The 15,780-nt window shown below is 48.4% G+C and overlaps 1 protein-coding gene across 3 annotated transcripts in view; it reads left to right on the top strand.

Annotated features, from left to right (window-relative positions):
• C5AR1 (complement C5a receptor 1) overlaps positions 1–14,299 on the top strand; it is a 45,073-nt gene extending 30,774 nt beyond the window's left edge. For 2 of the 3 annotated variants that reach the window (XM_072773669.1, XM_072773689.1), the window contains exon 2: positions 11,422–14,299. In XM_072773669.1, coding sequence (XP_072629770.1) covers positions 11,422–12,477 — 1,056 coding nt within the window. In that variant the 3' untranslated portion in view covers positions 12,478–14,299. Of the gene's footprint in view, positions 1–8,735; positions 8,916–11,421 lie in introns of all 3 variants that reach the window. The other variant, XM_072773679.1, reaches the window with a different exon arrangement.
• Positions 14,300–15,780: the final 1,481 nt, after the last annotated feature.

The following is a 15,780-nucleotide window of genomic DNA, read 5'->3' as shown; positions in this document are numbered from 1 at the left end:
ATAGATAAATTAAAAATTAAAAATAAATAAAAATAAATAAATAAATTCAATTTGCCAACATTTGGTAGAACACCCAGTGCTCATCCCATATTTTGTCTTTATTTTTTATTTTTTTAAAGATTTTATTTATTTATCCATGAGAGACACAGAGGGATGCAGAGAAAGAGGCAGAGACACAAGCAGAGGGAGAAGCAGGCTCCACCCAGGGAGCCCGATATGGGACTTGATCCCGGGACCCCAGGATCACACCCTGGGCCGAAGGCGGCGCTAAACTGCTGAGCCACCCGGGCTGCCCCCATATTTTGTCTTTATTTATTATTATTATCTTTAAAGATTTTATTTATTTATTCATGATAGTCACACACAGAGAGAGAGAGAGAGGCAGAGACACAGGCAGAGGGAGAAGCAGGCTCCATGCAGGGAGCCCGACGTGGGACTCGATCCCGGGTCTCCAGGATCGCGCCCTGGGCCAAAGGCAGGCGCTAAACCACTGCGCCACCCAGGGATCCCCCATATTTTGTCTTTAAAACCAAAATTAAGGGATGCCTGGTGGCTCAGTGGTTGAGCATCTGCTTTCAGCTCAGGTCGTGATCCCAGGGTCCCAGGTTCGAGTCCCGCATCAGGCTCTCTGCATGGAGCCTGCTTCTCCCTCTGCCTGTGTCTGCCTCTTTCTGTGTGTCTCTCATGAATAAATGAATAAAATATTAAAAACAACAACAACAACAAACCAAAGTTAACATCTTTGGCTCCAAGTCTGGGTTTCCAGAACCGCAAAGACTGTGTCCATTGAATTTTAATGGATCTTGCCAGAAATATATCAACGAATGTTTCCCATCTGCGGCGCATGAGAGGGTTTGCCTGAACCCTCATCTGCACGGTCACATCATGCTTTTTTATTTTTGCCAGCCCACGAGGTTGCAGTTCAGTGCAACCTCAGAGGATCTGGAAGCTTGTGTTTTTTATGGGTTTTAAAAAAAATGTAAGTGTTTTGGGGTCACAGAGGTCATGCGATTCAAGAAAATCAATCTGAGTCAAGATGCCTGCCCTAATTCTCATATCCTATTTCTCAGAGGCTCCAACCTCCAATAGCTCCGGGTGGTTCTGTGGGTGCGCTATTTAGAGATGTGTGGATGGAGGAGCAGGAAGGGGTGGGGGGGGGTCAGAGGAGCAGACCTTGCCTTCTGGGTACTTATGGGCTCTGACAGCATTCCTAAGTGGGTCTGTTCTTTCCACTTTATTTTTTAAAATATTTTATTTATTCATGAGAGATACAGAGAGAGAGGCAGAGACAGAGGCAGAGGGAGAAGCAGGCTCCACCCAGGGAGCCTGACATGGGACTCGATCCCCGGTCTCCAGAATCAGGCCCTGGGCTGAAGGCAGCGCTAAACCACTGAGCCACTCGGGCAGCCCTGTTCTTTCCACTTTAATGTGGGCACAGTTGGCAGGACTTCCCCTACCAGGGGCCAGAGAGAGCGGCGAGGGCGTGGAGCCTGGCTTACCACGCACCAGCTGCACCACCATGTCCAAGTCACGCCTCTCATCTTACCACCAGAGGATCTTTCTAACCTAACCCTCACCCTCACCCTAACCCTCACCTTCACCCTAACCCTAACCCTCACTCTAACCCTCACCCTAACCCTGACCCTCACCCTCACCCTAACCCTAACTGAAACAAATCTAGTCCCTCTACGGCTCAAAGACCACCCATGGCTCCCATGGATCAAATACAACATCTTTAACATGACTATGGGTGGATCTTCCAACCTGGTCTTGGCCACCCGCTGGCTTTCCTTTATTTTCTGGTGGTAGCCTCTTCCCTGGCTCTCTCCGTATGGCTTTGGCTTTGAATGCACGCCCCCACTCCCGACCCACTCAGAGAGGGCTCGAGCTCTCAGAAGTTCTCTCCTCCCTCTGCCACTGGCTACCTGCGGGGAGGACTTGGGAAGCAATCTTAAGCTCTAAGGGTAGCTATAGTTTTTTCCATCTGTGAAATGGGTGTTGCAACTCTCATAGGGTTGCTCTCTCTGTGGATTCAAGGAGCTAACACAGGCAAAGGGCTTAGAACAGAGCTTGATGATTATATTGCTAATCTTTTTTTTTTTTTAAGATTTTATTTATTTATTCATGAGAGACAGAGAGAGACAGAGACACGGGCAGAGGGAGAAGCAGGCTCCATTCAGGGAGCCCAACGCAGGACTCGGTCCCAGGACCCTGGGATCACTCTCTGAGCCGAAGGCAGACGCCCAATCCCTGAGCCACCCGGGCGCCCTATGATTGCTTTTCTTAGAAGTACTGTGTCTTCTCCTTCACCCTGTGCTGTGATCCGTTTGTATCTCCTCACGGCCACCACGCTGGTGCAAGCCAACACTGCTGCTCACCTCACCTGGACACTTCCACTCTCCTCTTCTTCCCAGATTCTGCCCCGGAGCCCTTCCTGCCCACAGTAGACAAGGGCTCTTAAAGTGGGCCCGTGACAGTCACTTGGGTGGCTTCATTGGTACAGTGTGTGGCTCTTGATCACAGGATCGTGGGTTTGAGCTCCACGTTGGGAGTTAGAGGTTACTTAAAAAGAAAATCTTGGGGAAAAAAAAAAAGAAAGCCAGGCTTCTGAACTTAGGAACGATAGTATCCCACCCTTCTGGTTGCTGGGACTTAAGGACTTATTAGTTAATTAGTGAACTAACACGTGGGAAGGGCTTAAAACAGTGCCTGGCGCTGAGTGGCCCCTTCGGACCCCCAGACCCGTGATTGGGCAGCCCCTAGCCACATGTGGTTATGGAAGTGTACTTAAACTGACATAATTGAGGGGCACCCGGGTGGCTCAGCGGTTGAGTGTCTGCCTTCAGCCCAAGATGTGATCCTGGGGTCACGGGATCGAGCCCCACATCGGGCTCCCTGCAGGGAGGCTGCTTCTCCCTCTGCCTATGTCTCTGCGTCTCTCTCTGTGTCTCTAATGAATGAATAAGTAAAAACTTAAAAAAAAAATAAACTGACACAATTGAAAATTCAGTTCCTCAGGCACAGAGCCACATATGGCTGGTGGCCACCGTCAAAGACGCACCGGCAGTGCAGAAAGTTCTATTGGATGGGGCTGCAGCCCGTCCTCCCCCCACACTGGGCTGGGCTCTCTATCAAACACTTGAGTCCTCCCCACTTGGCGGTCTGTTTGTCTCTCCTTGTAGACCAGCAGGTGCCAGGTGGGTCAGGAACTGTCCCCCAGGCGGTTGACATTAGTGCGATAAAGAAATCTGCTTAGACTTGTCCTAGAGGTGGGGAACTGCAAATTCTTTTCTATTTGTCTTTATAGTATCTGTTTCTTGGAATGGGCAGTGCACTCACTGGTATGGTTCCTCATATAAGAGGAAGAAAAATATAGACATATACCGTGAAATGCTTCCTTTCAATATCTGCCCCCCACCCCCACTCCCACCCCCACCCCCTACAACCCAGCCCCCACCCCCATGCCCTCTGCCCAGCGCAACCGCTGGTACAAGCTTCCTCTGTCTACTTCTAGAGCTGCTCTGGAGAGAGAGACAGGTACAGGCTAGAAGTAGAGACAGAGATACAGAGGAGGAAAGGAGGGAGGGAGAGAGAGAGAGAGAGGGAGGGAGGGAGGGAGAGTCTTCTTTTGTAGGTAGGCTGCTTTATACACCATCTGGTCCTTGCTTGTTATTATTTTTTTAAGATTTTATTTTATTTACAGTATATTTTTAAAGATTTTATTTATTTATTTATTTTGAGAGAGAAAGAGAGAGAGAGGGAGCGCATGGGTCAGGGGATAGCAGACTCCCTGCTGAGTGGGAAGGCCTACGCTGGGCTCCATCCCAGGACCCCTGGGATCATTCATGCAGAAAGCAGACACTTAACTGCCGCCGCCGCCAAGCCACCAGGCGTCCCTTCTTGTGGTTTTAAGTCATCTCCACACAATGTGGGGCTCAAAGCCACAATCCGGAGATCAGGAGTTGCACTCCCCACTGAGCCAGCTGGGCAACGCCCTCCAGGCTCCCATCCTTGCTTTTATATGTTCCCCTAGATCTCAGAGCTCCTTTCACATTGGTTCATAAACATCCCATTCTTTCAGATAGTTGCATAGCATTTTGTTGTTGCAAATGTGCCATCAAGTAATTTAGTCAATCCCCTCTTGCTGGACACTCCAGTTATTTCCCATCCTTTTAGGGATGCTGCAAGGGCAGAACTTTTCAAGCCTCTTGCACTGGAGGATCCTGAAAGCCACAGGGTGTTAGAATCAGCATTTTTTTTTCTGCCCTCATGAAGTCAGTGAAAGGCAAGGGGCCCCCATGAGCTCAGGCCAGGAAGGAGCTTTGTCAGTGGGGATGAACACTCCCTTTTTGGAGTTTGAGTCACTCTGCAGCCAAGGAGGGTTGGGAGTTCATGGAACCAGCAGCAAAAGCTTCCTTTACTGCATCCAGGGCAGACACTCACAATATTGAGCAACCACTAAGGTACAGAGGCCCGGGGAGCTGGGCTAGGGCCTCCTGCTGGGCCTGGCATTAACTCTTTAGTAACTGGAGCATGGGGATGGAGTGGGGGAGTGGAGGGATGGGGCAGGTGGGTCCCAGAAGAAATGGGAAGAAGCCAGGGTGCAGAGGGTGGGGGTGGGGGTGATGGCAGGGGTCAGGCTCCCGGCAGGGGCTCTTCACCAATAGAAGTATTTCAACAATTTGAATTTTCTATTTTGAAAAATTTTCACACTTACAGAAACATTGGAAGACTAACAAAGTACTCCCATATACTCTTTACCCAGAGTCTCCAAATTTGCTTTATCAATCATCTGACTATCTATCGATCTCTATCTATCATCTGTTTTCCTGAGCAATCTGAGAGTAAGCTGTAGGCATCACGCCCTCTGGCCCTTAAATACTTTAGCGTTTATTCCTTAAGAACAAGGAGCATCACCAGCCTGAGCAGAGCAGTTATCGCTGTTGGGGCAGCCTGGGTGGCTCATGGTTTAGCGCCGCCTTCGGCCCAGGACCTGATCCTGGAGACTCGGGATCGAGTCCCACATCGGGCTCCCTGCATGGAGCCTGCTTCTCCCTCTGCCTCTTCCTGTGTCTCTGCCTCTCTCTCTCTTTCTCTCTCTGTGTGTGTCTAATGAATAAATAAAATCTTAAAAGAAAAGAAAAGTAACATTTGGTGGGACGTTATTGTCTAGGCTACAGACCATATGCAAACTTGCTCAGATGTTCGGGTACGCCCTTTGCGGTGAATAGGTGTCTCCAGCTCTGGACTCCAGCCCAGGATGTCACATCCCATTTGGTTGTCCTGCCTGTGTGGTCCCCATTCAATGGGGAACAATCCCTTACCCCTCCCTTGGCTTCGTGACACTGGCGTTTTTTACTAAGATTTTATTAATTATTATTATTATTTATTAGTAATACTATTAATACTAATAAATAATAATTGTTATTATTTATTCATGAGAGACAGACATAAGCAGAGGGAGAAGCAGGCTACCCGTGGGGAGCCCGATGCGGGACTCAGTCCCACGACCCCAGGATCACGCCCTGAGCCAAAGGCAGATGCTCAACCCCTGAGCCACCCAGGCATCCTGCATTTTTTTTTTTATGTAAAATTCACATAACATCGAATTCATCATTTTCACATGTATGATGCAGTAGCATTTGTAGTACGTTCACTCTGTGACTCAGCCATGTCCTCTGTTTCTAGAACATCATCAAAAGAAGTACACACTGCAGCTCACCTCATTCCTTTTTATGGCTGAATCATCTCTTAGGGCTTGGCTGGACCCCACCCCAATCATCCCGTCATCGGCTGACAGGGACATTCCCCCTTTGAGTGATGTGATCACGGATATGGCTCTACCTGCAGGAAGCCCGGGGCCACCAGCCTGGCCCACCTTGGGACAACATAAAGGGACTAAGATAAAACGGAGTGGCTTAGGAGAAAGCTCTGAGCTCGTCCATAATCACAATATCGAGAAACTGATCCTATTGGTTGTCCTTTCTTGTCCTGCGCTGCGAGCCAGGCACTCGGCCGGGTGTCCGAGCAGTTGTCACAGTTGTCGTCTTATATAATCCGCAGGGTGGTGTGCTGTCTGGCTCCAAAGATTTCTGTAATGATCATTTCTCTTCCTCTCTGTCTCCTTTGCCTGGGTTGGTGACAAAGTGGCCTTCGGGGATGTGCTAGCTCTAGGGGTCACAGAGCTCGCCACTGTAGGGTTCCCCCTCCGTCCACAGCCCCACTCGGAAATAGCCGGGCGCAGCCTGCCTGGGTTTGCGTGCCAGCCTACCCAGGTGTGAATTCCTGACCTGGAACAGGCTATCTACCTTCCTGTGCCTCTGTCTCCTCATCAAGAAAGTGGGTGTATGGGGTGCCTGGGTGGCTCAGCAGTTGAGCTTCTGCCTTTGGCCCAGGTCATGATCCTGGGGTCCCGGGATCGAGTCCCGCATGGAGCTCCCAGCATGGAGCCTGCTTCTCCCCCTGCCTGTGTCTCTGCCTCTCTCTCTCTCTCTGTGTCTCTCATGAATAAATAAATAAAATCTTAAAAAAAAAGAAGTGGGCATATTAATAGGACCAACTTTTAGTGTCGTGGGCAGGACTGGAAGAGCTAATGCCGTGTCGGGCACATGTCCTAAGTGCTGTATTCAATCTGGATGCTTTGGTGTGATCGTGCCACGGGGATTCGTCTGCTGTGGCTGGTGCCTCTGGGACATGGACTTGCCTACAAGGCTCTCTCCAGCTCAGCTGCTACTCCCAGACGCCTTCTGTCTTGGGGGCCATGGTCCTCCCAGCCAGTCTGCTTGGGAGGAAGCTCAGGACCCCTCTGCTCTTCGTGTTATTTTATTATGGAGAACTTCAAACATACAGAAGTAGAGAGAATGGTACTGGGAACCCTGGTGTCCCCATCACCCTGCTTCAACAATATTTTGCTGTTCTTCGTCACCCATGGCCTTCCTCTCCCCTCCTGTCTCCTGTCTCCTGTCTCCCAGCTATTTCTTTTGTTGGAGTGTTCTATTTTATTTTGTTTTTGAAAAAAAATTTTAAGGTCTTTAAATTTTGGGCGGGGGGGCACCTGGGCGGCTCAGTCAGTTAAACATGGGACTCTGGATTTTGGCTCAGGTCGTGATCTCAGGGTCGAGAGATTAGGCCCTGTGTAGGGTTCCAAGCTGGGTGAGTAGCCTGCTTGGGATTTTCTCTCTCTTCCTCTCCCTCTGCCCCTCTCCCCCAACCTCTGTTCATGTGCATGCGTGTGGGCACACCCCCTCTTTAAAAAAGAAAATAAAAAGTTTTTTAAATGGTTATAAAATAACTTCTACACCCATCAAGGGGCTCAAACTTACAACCCTGAGATCAAGAGTTGCATGCTCTACCCACTGAGCCAGCCAAGCACTCCACTATTGGAGTATTTTAAAGTAAATCCAAAACATCCTATTTCACTTGCTATTTACCTTTATCAGAAACAGCCTTCCCACTCCTTTAAATTTTTAAAAAGATTTTATTTTATTTTTTTATTTTTATTTATTTATTTATTTATTTATTTTTTAATTTATTTATGATAGGCACACAGTGAGAGAGAGAGAGGCAGAGACACAGTCAGAGGGAGAAGCAGGCTCCATGCACCGGGAGCCCGATGTGGTACTCGATCCCGGGTCTCCAGGATCGCGCCCTGGGCCAAAGGCAGGCGCCAAACGGCTGTGCCACCCAGGGATCCCCTTATTTTATTTTTTTAAAGATTTTACTTATTTATACATGAGAGACACACACAGAGAGGCAGAGACACAGGCAGAGAGAGAAGCAGGCTCCCTGCGGAGAGCTCGATGTGGGACTCGATCCCAGGACCCCAGGATCATGACCTGAGCCAAAGGCAGACGCTCAACCACTGAGCCACCCAGGTGCCCCTTGCTCCTTTTTTTTAAAAACATGAATACAAAACCACATCACACTCAATAAAATTAGCACTGATTCCTTACTATTGTCAAATACCCCACTTCATTTTTGAGTGTCCTGGATTGTCTCAAAAATGTCTGATTTTGGGATCCCTGGGTGGCGCAGCGGTTTGGCGCCTGCCTTTGGCCCAGGGCGCAATCCTGGAGACCCGGGATCGAATCCCACGTCGGGCTCCCGGTGCATGGAGCCTGCTTCTCCCTCTGCCTGTGTCTCTGTGCCTCTCTCTCTCTCTCTGTGACTATCATAAAAAAAAAAAATGTCTGATTTTGCAATTGATTCTTCCAATCAGGATCCAAATGAGGTCTCTGTGTTACCTTTGCTTGATACGCCTCTAAATCTTTTTTTTTTTTTTTTTAATTTATGATAGTCACACAGAGAGAGAGTGAGAGAGAGGCAGAGACACAGGCAGAGGGAGAAGCAGGCTCCATGCACCGGGAGCCCAACGTGGGACTCGATCCCGGGTCTCCAGGATCGCGCCCTGGGCCAAAGGCAGGCGCCAAACCGCTGCGCCACCCAGGGATCCCTCTAAATCTCTTTTAATCAGTGACGTTTTCCTTTCCTCTTTCTTTCTTTCTTTCTTTCTTTCTTTCTTTCTTTCTTTCTTTCTTTCTTTCTTTCTTTCTTTCTTTTTCTTTCTTCTTTCCTTCCCAATGCCATTTATCTGTGGGAGAAAACAGACTATTTGTCCTGTAGGGTTTCCTGTGGTCTGACTGGGCTGATCTTGTGCCTGTGGTGTTATTTGTCATGTTCCTCTCTCCCCTGCTTTTCCTGTGGACTGGTAGTTTTTGTTTTTGTTTTTTTGAGAGAGAGAGAGCATGAGAGAGTGGAAGGAGGAGCAGAGGGAGAGAGAGAGAATCCCAAGCAGGCTCCACACCCTGTGCAGAGTCCGACATGGGGGTCCATCCCACGACCCTGAGACCACCACCTGAGCCGAAACCAAGAATCAGATGCTCAACTGGCTGAGCCACCCAGGCGCCCCAAGACTGGTAACTTTTGATCTAGAACCTTGATTAGACTCACAATTATTTATTTGGCAAGAATTACTTCATAGGTGGTGCTGTGTTCTTTCCAATGCCTCACATCCGAAAGAACAGAATATCCGATTGTCCCTCTTTGGATGCTGAGGTGGATTGGCCAGTTTGGGCTATGAGTCCAGCCTATTTATTGTAAAGTTCCCATCTGCCTTTCACCCGATGGTTTTATCAGATGTTGTTCACCATCCAGACCCATTATTTCCTGAATTCTGAAGTTCCTTCTGCAGATATTATTCTTAGGTTTTTCTCTGAAGGAAGGTTTCCCACATTGACTTTGGATTCCCCTTAATTATACTAAAGTTTCTTTACTCTTTAGTATGAGATGTTCTAGGCTCGTCTTGTATTTTTCCTGTCCCAGAACAGAAATCAGCCCTGGTTTCTTTGAATGGCAGATGGTCATTGGAGACCATAATCTGGGTGCTAAGGTCCTCAATGTCCTTGAACTCAGCCTTCTCTGTTCCTTTCATCCCTTCTACCTTCCCTCCAGCAAGGCAGAAATCTATTTCTTCTTCCCATTTCTCATTCTTCCTCCTGGTCTGTCACCAAATATTTTCCCTCTGCAGTTTTATTTATTTTTAAAGGTTTATTTATATATTCATGGGAGACACACACACACACACACACAGAGAGAGAGAGGCAGAGACATAGGCAGGCCCCCACAGAGAGCCTGATTCGGGACTTGATCCCAGATCCCGGGCTCACACCCTGAGCTGAAGGCAGATGCCCAACCACTGAGCCACCCAGGCGTCCTGAGACTGAGGTTTTAGAGCTAGAGCTGATGAACGGCTAGGGGTCAACCAGGAAAGCAACAGAGGCATACAGCAGTAACGACACTTGCAGGCTTTGAGTAGAACAGTTGAGACCTAGTGCTGTGCCATCTGGGAATCCTAAGCTGAAGGACACATGTGTGCCCCTCTACACTTAGAAAAATATCCTCCCATAGTTTGAACCAAACAGAAAAAATAAAGCTCTACTCAACCCCCCCGAAACAAAACAAAAGAAAATGAAACCTCTGGGGATCCCTGGGTGGCGCAGCGGTTTGGCGCCTGCCTTTGGCCCGGGGCGCGGTCCTGGAGACCCGGGATCGAGTCCCACGTCGGGCTCCCGGTGCATGGAGCCTGCTTCTCCCTCTTCCTGTGTGTCTCTGCCTCTCTCTCTCTCTCTCTGTGTGACTATCATAAATAAATTAAAATTAAAAAAAAAAAAAAAAAAGAAACCCCAAGCCCCAGCATCATGACTATACATAAAGCCTCGCATTGTCTGATACGTTTGCATGTCATCGTCAACCTGCGAAGACCCATCCAGCTGGGAATGCAAACTCTGGTCTGTTTGGACAGTTCCCACTGCACAATCATGCAGGGTCATAAGACAAACAACCAAAGCAGTCTGTCTTCATTTAAAATCTGGATGTTTTTTCCACCATGGGTATATTTGGGAGCATTGATTTTGGTTCTTTAAAATATTGTATCAAGATATTATTTCTTGATGACTGAAGGGTTTTTAAAAGGTTTTTAAAAAATATTTTATTTATTTATTCATAAGAGACAAAGAGAGAGAGAGAGAGGCAGAGACACAGGCAGAGGGAGAAGCAGGCTGCATGCTGGGAGCCCGATACGGGACTCCATCCTGGGACCCCGGGATCACGCCCTGAGCCAAAGGCAGATGCTCAACCACTGAGCCACCCAGGCGTCCCTAAAGGGTTTTTTTTTTTTTAAGATTTTATTTATTTGAGAGAGAGTGAAAGAGAGAGAGCAGGGGAAGGGGCAGAGGGAGAGGGAGAAGCAGACTCTCTCCTGAGTAGGGACCCTGATGTGGGACTTGATCCCAGGACCCCAGGATCATGAGCTAAGAGCTGAAGGCAGATGCTCAACCAACTGAGTCACCCGGGGCCCCTGCCTGAGGCTTTTTGGTTCTCCGCCTCCTCACTTAATGTTGTGCCCGAGTATGTGAGATGCTGCCAAGCCACTGCCTTCTCCGGGGAGCCACTCCCAGATAGAGCTCAGAGCCTCAGTAGGTGGAAGGCAGCCAAAGAGGATGATGGTGGGGGGGGGGGGGTGCAGTGGGGTAACTACCTGGTAATATCATCTCAGTTTGTTGGTGACATTAAAAATAGCTAAGAAGCAGTGTGTCATGGGTACCGTCCAGTCAGAATGCACAGTGACCACAACACTGCAGCAGGACTAGGTTTTAACCGTTTGGCTGCTAGGTCATAGAGATGTCCAGGGACATCAGGTGGCAGTGGTAGGGTGGCAGGGAGACTAATCAGCATCGAAGGGTTTTCCAATTTTATATGTGGTATGACACCCCAGCCAGCTCTCAGCCCTTGATCTCCCCATTTTCCTGGGAAGAGACCTGGGATCAGAGAAGCAAAGTGATGGGCTTCAAGACGAGTAGCTCCCATGGGCCCCTGGCACCTGTTTGCAACTCATCCTCTTCCTGCCTCTCTGATTCCCCCCAGGCCTCCATGAATTTCAGCACCCCCGAGTACCCCGACTATGGCACTGCCACCCTGGACCCCAACATATTTGTGGATGAGTCTCTCAACACCCCCAAGCTGTCGGTCCCGGATATGATCGCCCTGGTAATCTTCGTGATGGTCTTTCTGGTGGGGGTGCCAGGCAACTTCCTGGTGGTCTGGGTGACGGGCTTCGAGGTCCGGCGAACCATCAATGCCATCTGGTTTCTCAACCTGGCGGTGGCCGATCTCCTGTCCTGCCTGGCGCTGCCCATCCTGTTTTCGTCCATCGTCCAGCAGGGCTACTGGCCCTTTGGCAACGCTGCCTGCCGCATCCTGCCCTCGCTCATCCTGCTCAACATGTACGCCAGCATCTTGCTCCTGACCACCATCAGCGCCGACCGCTTTGTCTTGGTGTTTAATCCCATCTGGTGCCAGAACTACCGAGGGCCCCAGCTGGCCTGGGCGGCCTGCAGCGTGGCCTGGGCCGTGGCCCTGCTGCTGACCGTACCCTCGTTCATCTTCCGCGGGGTGCACACGGAGTACTTTCCGTTCTGGATGACGTGCGGCGTGGACTACAGCGGGGTCGGGGTCCTGGTGGAGAGGGGCGTGGCCATCCTCCGGCTGCTCATGGGCTTCCTGGGGCCGCTGGTGATACTGAGCATCTGCTACACCTTCCTCCTGATTCGGACCTGGAGCCGGAAGGCCACCCGCTCCACCAAGACGCTCAAGGTGGTGGTGGCCGTGGTGGTCAGCTTCTTTGTCCTCTGGCTGCCCTACCAGGTGACGGGGATGATGATGGCTTTGTTCTACAAGCACTCGGAAAGCTTCAGACGCGTGTCCCGCCTGGACTCGCTGTGCGTGGCCGTGGCTTACATCAACTGCTGCATAAACCCCATCATCTACGTGGTGGCCGCCCAGGGGTTCCACAGCCGCTTCCTCAAGTCGCTGCCCGCCAGGCTCCGGCAGGTGCTGGCCGAGGAGTCCGTGGGCCGGGACAGCAAGTCTATCACGCTCTCCACGGTGGACACCCCAGCGCAGAAGAGCCAGGGGGTGTGAGGGAGGCCTCCCGGCTTCCTCCTCCCACCTGTCCCTTCCCCCTCTGCTGATTTTAACCCAGCCCCTGGTGGGGAGCTGGCCTGCGAGCGAACTCCCCTCCATTCCTTCCTTCTTCCCCGCACCCGTCCTCCCTCACTTCCAGGATGAACGCGTCCCTCTGGGACCCTCAACTTTCCTTTTCCATCTGAGGACTTTGGGAAACAAGCAGAAACCAGGATTACTCGGAGCACCTCCCGAATAGCCCTATGTCTGCTGCAGGTGGAGATTGTGCATGGGACACAGTCGATACATAGAAAAGAGACAAATAGGAACATTCTAACCTTGGGGTGCCTGGGTGGCTCGGTTAAGCATCTGCCTTAGGCTCAGGTCATGATCCCAGGGTCCTGGGTTCGAGTCCTGCGTCGGGCTCCCCGCAGGGAGCCTGCTTCTCTGTCTGCCTGTGTCTCTGCATCTCTCTCTGTGTCTCTCATGAATAAATAAATAGAAATATTTAAAAAAATGAATGAATACAATCTTAAAGAAAAAGAAAGAAACAGTCTAACCTTTAAAAAAATGGTGACGTGTTTATTTTACAGAGACCTGGGGGAAAAAAAACCTAAGGAGCATCTCAAAAAGTATTCTTGTGACAGACAAAGCAAAATTCACTGGCTAAGCTTTTCTTTTCTTTTTCTTTTTTTTTTTTTTTGGCTAAGCTTTTCTAAGTGAGTTGATTTAAAAAAAAAAATAGTAAGTGAAGGTCTTACTAATCGGGTTTTGAGAAAACATATTCAGTAAAAAGATGTTCAATGGATTTGGCAAAAAGCAAGTGTGAGGACGGAGTGCCGAAGGGAGAGGCTGGGAAACATTGGTTAGGCACCTCGGGGGAAGGCGCTCATGGGGAAATTTGACTTTTGACTTTGTAAACTGCTGTTTTGTGTGTATGTCTCAAAAAAAAAAAAAAAAAAAGAAAAGAAAAGAAAAAGAAAGAAAAAGAAAAAGAAAAAAGAAAAACTTTTTTCTTTTTTAGAAAGAAAGAAAATTTTAATGTCACTGTAGATACAGAGGGATCCTGTGTGCCCCTGACCTGCTGCACTATAGGGACCTCTTGCAAAATGATGTTGCAAGATCATGGCTAGGATGTTGCCATTGTTACCCTGGGGGTGTAGGACATTTCCATTACCACTGGGATCCCTCGTGATGGCCCATGTCCCTCCATCCTCCCAGCCTTGTCCTGGACCCCTGGCAACCACCATTCTGCTCTCCATATTTTGCCCTTTCAAAGGAATGCTCTATCAATCGTGTAAACTTTTGGCTTAAAAACTAGTCTGGGGGTGACTGAGGTGACTCAGTCGGTTAAGTGACCAACTTGATTTTGGCTCAGGCCATGATCTCAGTCAGGATTCTGGGATCAAGCCCTGCTTTTGGGGGGTGTCTGCACTCAGAGTGGAGTCTGCTGGAGATCCTCTCTCTCTCCCCCACTGCTCCTCCTCCTGCTCACGTGCTCTCTCCTCTCTCTCTCAAATAAATAGATAAATCTTAAAAAAAAAAAGAAAAAAGTAGTTTTCAGCACTTGAATAATGAAAATAAAAAAATAAACATTGTAATGTGTTATTTGTAATCAATTTTAAAACATTTCTGTGGGCACTTGGGTGGCTCAGTCAGTTAAGCGTCTGCCTTCGGCTCAGGTCATGATCTCAGGGTCCTGGGATTGAGCCCCGTGTCGGGCTCCCTGCTCAGTGGGGAGTCTGCTTTTCCCTCTGCCCTTCCCCTCTGCTTGTGATCTCTCTCTCTCACTTTGTCTCTCTCAAATAAATAAAATCTTTTTTTTCAAATAAATAGAAAATTTTGTTTGTTTCGTGTATGCATTCATTTGTGTGGATTGACTAGAAATATTGTACAGACCAGCACCACCCAGCAGAAAAATGATTGAGCTGCATGGTAGTTTTCTTTTTTTTCTTTTTTTTTTTTTTTTGGTAGTTTTCAATTTACTAGTTGCCACACTGAAAAATTAAGGAGAACCATGAGCACCTGGCTGACTCAGTCGGTGGAGTGAGACTCTTGATCTAGGGGTTATGAGTTCGAGCTCCGCATCAGTAGTCTCTATTACTTAAATAAATAAACTTAAAAAAACTAAAAGGAAACAGATGAAGTCATAGTAATATATTTTATGATATAATAATGTCATGTTAACAACAATTATAGCGATGATATATTAATTATATGAATATTATATATCATACAATTATGTATTATATGAATAACAATGCTATATGTTGTATAATTATATTTATAATTAGATAATATAAAAACATAACTGTAATACAAATATAGAAAATGTATAACACATTAACAGTATATTAATGTTTGTAATATATATTAATGTATAATAATAATTATGCTATTAATATGTTTTTATTATGTTGTTATAGAATGATATTTAATATATAAAATATTAATACAGTCCATACTACATTTTGCCCAGCACAATATATCCAAAATATTTTTTGAAAGATTTTATTTATTTATTTATTTGAGAAAGAGACAGAGACCGAGACAGGGTGCAAGCAGGGGGAGGGGCAGAGGGAGAGGGAGAGAATCTCAAGCGGACTCTCCACGGAGCACGAAGCCCATCGTGGGGCTCGATCTCACAGCCCTGAGATCATGACCTGAGCTGAAATCAAGTCTGATGCTTAACTGACTGAGGCACCCAGGTGCCCCCAAGTCTTCAAAATCTTGTATATATGTTACACACAGCACGCCTCGATTCCAACTGGCCCACTTCAAGTGCTCAGGAGCCACGTGGGGCTGGACAACGTGAGTATAGCCTCGTCTTCCCTCTCTACAAGAGCAGGCTGAGTCCAGGGAACAGCCCGCGCATGGGGCGCTGGGCTGGGATCTAGCGCGATTGTGACCAAAGGTAGTTGGATCCTGCTACTCCAGTCCTGTCGCCTCTGCCTGGGGTACAATTTTTATTTAAAGACACTGTGTGGGGTCACCTGGGTGGCTCAGTGGTTGAGCATCTGCCTTTACCTCAGGTCGTGATTCCAGGGTCCGGGGATCGAGTCCCACATGGGGCTCCCCGCAGGGAGCCTGCTTCTCCCTCTGTGTCTCTGCCTCTCTCTCTGTGTGTCTCTTATGAATAAATAAATAAAATCTTAAAAAAAAAGTGAAGACACTGTCTAGGGAAGCCTGGGTGGCTAGGTTGGTAAAGCATCTGCCTTCAGCTCAGGTCATGATCTCTGGGTCCTGGGATCGAGCCCCATGGCTCAGTGGGGAGTCTGCCTGAGATTCTCTGTCTCCCTGTGCCCCTCTCCAACCCCCACT

This window comes from Canis lupus, chromosome 1, assembly GCF_048164855.1.
Source record: "Canis lupus baileyi chromosome 1, mCanLup2.hap1, whole genome shotgun sequence".
Lineage (NCBI taxonomy): Eukaryota > Metazoa > Chordata > Mammalia > Carnivora > Canidae > Canis > Canis lupus.
Note: the sequence above shows the minus strand (reverse complement) of the source record. Positions and strands in the feature narration are given on the sequence as shown.